General features: G+C 38.4%; 1 protein-coding gene across 1 annotated transcript; it reads left to right on the top strand.

Annotated features, from left to right (window-relative positions):
• Nucleotides 1-364: 364 nt before the first annotated feature.
• LOC133816911 (putative phospholipid:diacylglycerol acyltransferase 2) lies at nucleotides 365-3811 on the top strand. Its single transcript, XM_062249244.1, has 6 exons — nucleotides 365-1264; nucleotides 1457-1679; nucleotides 1758-2041; nucleotides 2197-2539; nucleotides 2644-2912; nucleotides 2986-3811. The coding sequence occupies exons 1-6, from the start codon at nucleotides 786-788 to the stop codon at nucleotides 3467-3469; spliced, it is 2082 nt and encodes a 693-aa protein (XP_062105228.1). The 5' UTR covers nucleotides 365-785; the 3' UTR covers nucleotides 3470-3811.
• The last annotated feature ends 292 nt before the right edge of the window (nucleotides 3812-4103 follow it).

Genomic DNA, 4103 nt, shown 5'->3' with positions numbered 1-4103 from the left:
AATGGCCAAAACACAAAGTCTTAAAATGGAATAAACCCTTCTTAAAATCGTTTTCGGCAAATAATTTTTTAAATATTATTTTGTAAAATAATTTATCTAAAATATTATTCGGGAAAATATTAAATCTCAAATGTTTCTAATTTGAATATGAGATCTCAATAATAAATTACACAAATCGTGATCATATGTAATGTCGAACAAGTTAAGGTAAATACTCTATTTATATATATATAGACAAATTGTTACCCTGTTTTACCGGGACTAAAACAGAGGTTTAATCAATGTAAAGGTTTTTACGATTGATCCACGTGAAGATCAAAGAACCACTCCACTCCAAATCAAAGCCATAACATTTTGGAAAAACCAGAGCCACACTGTCTCACTCTCTGCACCAAAACGAAACGGTGACACACACACCCAGCTTATAAAAAAGGAAACTTTGCATGTAAATGCCTAGACAAGTGTCGTTGCACAAAACCAAGGCATAGCTTAGGTGTGAGAGAGAGTCAGTGCTGTTGAATTTACTAGTCTTATTTGCTCCCACCACAACACCCACTTTCAGCAGAAGAAGCTAGGCTAGCCCAGCCTCAATCGGCTGCTCCTTCTCTCGATTCTTCTCTGCCTTTTTCCTGGGTTGTGATGATTCCTTACACCATTACATATCTTTTTACTGTTCCTATATTCTTCTTCTTCTTCTTTACCACGTGGTCTTGCTCTTCGTAACGCCTAGCTTAGCCTCTTAGTCTCGTATTTTGTCTTGATGGGTTGCTCTTGTTCTTCTCTATATGTGTAAAGTTCAAAGCTTTTGGGCCATGGGTTCCGTTCTTCGGTTTAGGAAGCTTTGCTTTGTGGAGCCAGTAGTAGGGTTTCATTGTACTACGACGACCCAAAAGAATGAAGAGAAAGATGAGAACGGTGTCGTTTTAAAAGATGAAGATAAGGAGAATAAGAAGAAGAGGAGCAAGAAGCAACCAAAGGAATGGAGGTGTGTAGATAGTTGTTGCTGGTTTATTGGGTATTTGTGTACCACTTGGTGGCTTCTGTTGTTTCTCTACCACAGTTTACCACCCACAATAACTGGTTTTCATGTACCGGAATCGCCCGGGGAGAGGCTCAGGCGAGAGGGCTTGACACCACTTCACCCTGTTGTTATGGTCCCTGGCATAGTCACTGGTGGGCTTGAGCTTTGGGAAGGCAGGCCTTGTTCTGAGGGACTTTTTCGTAAGAGGCTTTGGGGTGGTAGTTTCACTGAAATCTTCAAAAGGTTTGACATTTTTCTTTATACAAATTCTACTTGATATTGACTTTGATAGTGGTGGTTATTTTACTAGACTAGTACTGTCAACTAAGACTTGAATGAGTTACAATTTGATTGAAAATTACACTTTGTAAATGACTTTTTTTGTTAGTTTCAAATCGGACTGAATTTTTGAACCCTTTTGTGGAATTTTTTTAGGCCATTGTGTTGGTTGGAACACCTATCACTACACAACGAAACAGGGCTCGACCCGCCTGGGATTCGAGTCCGAGCGGTTTCAGGACTTGTTGCAGCTGACTATTTTGCTCCTGGCTACTTTGTTTGGGCAGTTCTTATCGAGAATTTAGCCAAAATTGGTTATGAAGGGAAGGACATGTATATGGCAGCCTATGATTGGAGACTATCTTTTCAGAATACAGAGGTATGTAACTCTGCTTCTCATATTCATTGTCAATACAAAGAATACTGATATGTGTTTTTTCAAACGGGAACAATGCAGATTAGGGACCAAGCTCTAAGTAGATTGAAGAGTAAAATTGAGCTCATGTATGTGACCAATGGCTATAAGAAAGTGGTGGTGGTGCCTCATTCTATGGGGGTCATTTATTTCCTTCACTTCATGAAATGGGTTGAATCACCTCCACCTATGGGAGGTGGTGGTGGTCCAGATTGGTGTGCCAAGCACATCAAAGCAATCATGAATATTGGTCCAGCTTTTCTTGGTGTTCCAAAGGCTGTAAGTAACCTATTTTCGGCCGAGGGTAAAGATGTGGCATTTCTCAGGTTTGTTTTTGCAATCCTTTTCTCATATTTTGAACTTTGGCTATATTGTTTTCAATACATCAGAAAAGTATAAGTAGCAGCAAAAGGACTTTGTGGGAGCAACTCATATTATTATCTTTAGTTTATAATGGAATTTGAACTCTTGGCCCTTGCAGGGCTATGGCTCCGGGAGTTTTAGACTATGACATTCTTGGCCTTCAAACACTTGAACATCTTATGCGAGTTTCTCGAACTTGGGATTCCACCATTTCATTATTGCCAAAAGGTGGAGATACTATTTGGGGCAATTTAGATTGGTCTCCTGAGGAAGGACTTAGTTGTGATTTGGATAAGAGAGGAAATACACAACAACTCTCTTCAAGTGACACTAATTTCAATCACAGTGATGGAGGTAGAGGTTTTCGAATAAAAGAGCCTGTTAAGTATGGAAGAATAATCTCTTTTGGAAAGGCAGCATCACAGATTCCTTCTTCTCATCTTCCTCCTCCTGATTTGAAGGTACATAGAATTGTTGAATTTGGTCACTTGCTCGAAAAATTAATTTACATTGTAACAGAAATGTGGCACTAGTATTAAGTATGATTCTAAAAATTTATTGGCAGGAACTTCTCCAAATGCGATCCTCAACTGGACTTAATTTATCATGTAGTGGTGAGGTTTGGACTGAATATGATGAAGTAAGCAGAGAAAACATCAGAAAATTAGCTGAAAACAAGGCCTACACAGCTGAAAATGCCTTTGATTTACTGCGTTTTGTGGCTCCGAAACTGATGCAACGGGCCGAGGCTCACTTCTCTCATGGAATAGCTGATAATCTTGATGATCCTAAGTACACACACTACAAGTACTGGTCAAATCCACTTGAAACCAAGTAAGTTTACATTGGCTATCATAACCATTTTGAAATCAATTGAAGCACAAAACCTTATAAATGTCTGTTACAGGCTACCTCATGCTCCTGATATGGAGATTTACTCTCTTTATGGAGTTGGAATCCCTACAGAAAGATCATATGTATATAAAATGTCTCCTTCAAGCAAGTGCAAGAGCATTCCCTTTCGAATAGATAGCTCGGCCGATGGCCAAGCAGACAGCTGCCTAAAGAATGGAGTATACTTTGTGGATGGTGATGAGAGTGTTCCGGTTTTGAGTGCAGGCTTCATGTGTGCCAAAGGGTGGCGAGGAAAGACTAGATTCAACCCGTCCGGCATAGCTACTTACATAAGAGAGTACCGACACAAAGCGCCATCGAGCCTGCTGCAGGGCAGGGGTTTGGAGAGTGGTGCACATGTTGACATCATGGGAAATGTTGCTTTGATTGAAGATGTTTTGAGGGTGGCTGCTGGAGCCAGTGGCAAAGATATTGGAGGCGACCGCATACATTCGGATATCATGAAAATGTCTCAGAGAATAAATCTTCAGCTGTGATTATTATGAATGATAATCATCACTAGAAGATGATGATGAAGTTTGAGGAGGGAGTGAAAGAAGTTCCAATGGACTTTGAGGCTGCTAATAATGAGGCTGCTGCTATGCTGCTCAGAAGAGAAAAAACAAGTGTTCAAAGTGATCAGAGTATGAGAATAGAAAGGCATAAGTATTTCACTCTAGCTAGCAATTCAGTTGGTTTTTTTTATTTGTAATTTTCTATATATGAACAAATTACCAATGTGCTGTTAGATTGGCTCAAGCTAACAAAGGATTTTATAACTGCTTGTGCATTTTAAGATTCTGCTTTTATTTTATTATTTTCCCCTAAAAATTTGTATATAAAAGAAAAAAAAGGTTAAAATTAGTATTAATTAATTATTGACACTATATTGTACAAGTGGTTTGAGTATTAATGATTATGATAGAGTTCATAAATGGAGAGACTGATATATTTTTATATATATATATATATATATTTATATACTCATTGCTCAATTTTGATATGTGGGCTTTGGATTGGGCTGTCTTATTGGCTGATCATGAATTAGCAGGCCAATTTGGGTCACATTGACAAAAATAAATTGCTCATTCCTCTTTGGGAAATTAACATAAATAGTATATTATGTGATAA

This window comes from Humulus lupulus, chromosome 2 (assembly GCF_963169125.1).
Source record: "Humulus lupulus chromosome 2, drHumLupu1.1, whole genome shotgun sequence".
NCBI lineage: Eukaryota > Viridiplantae > Streptophyta > Magnoliopsida > Rosales > Cannabaceae > Humulus > Humulus lupulus.
The sequence above is the reverse complement of the archived record's forward strand: the minus strand, read 5'-3'. Positions and strand labels throughout refer to the sequence as shown.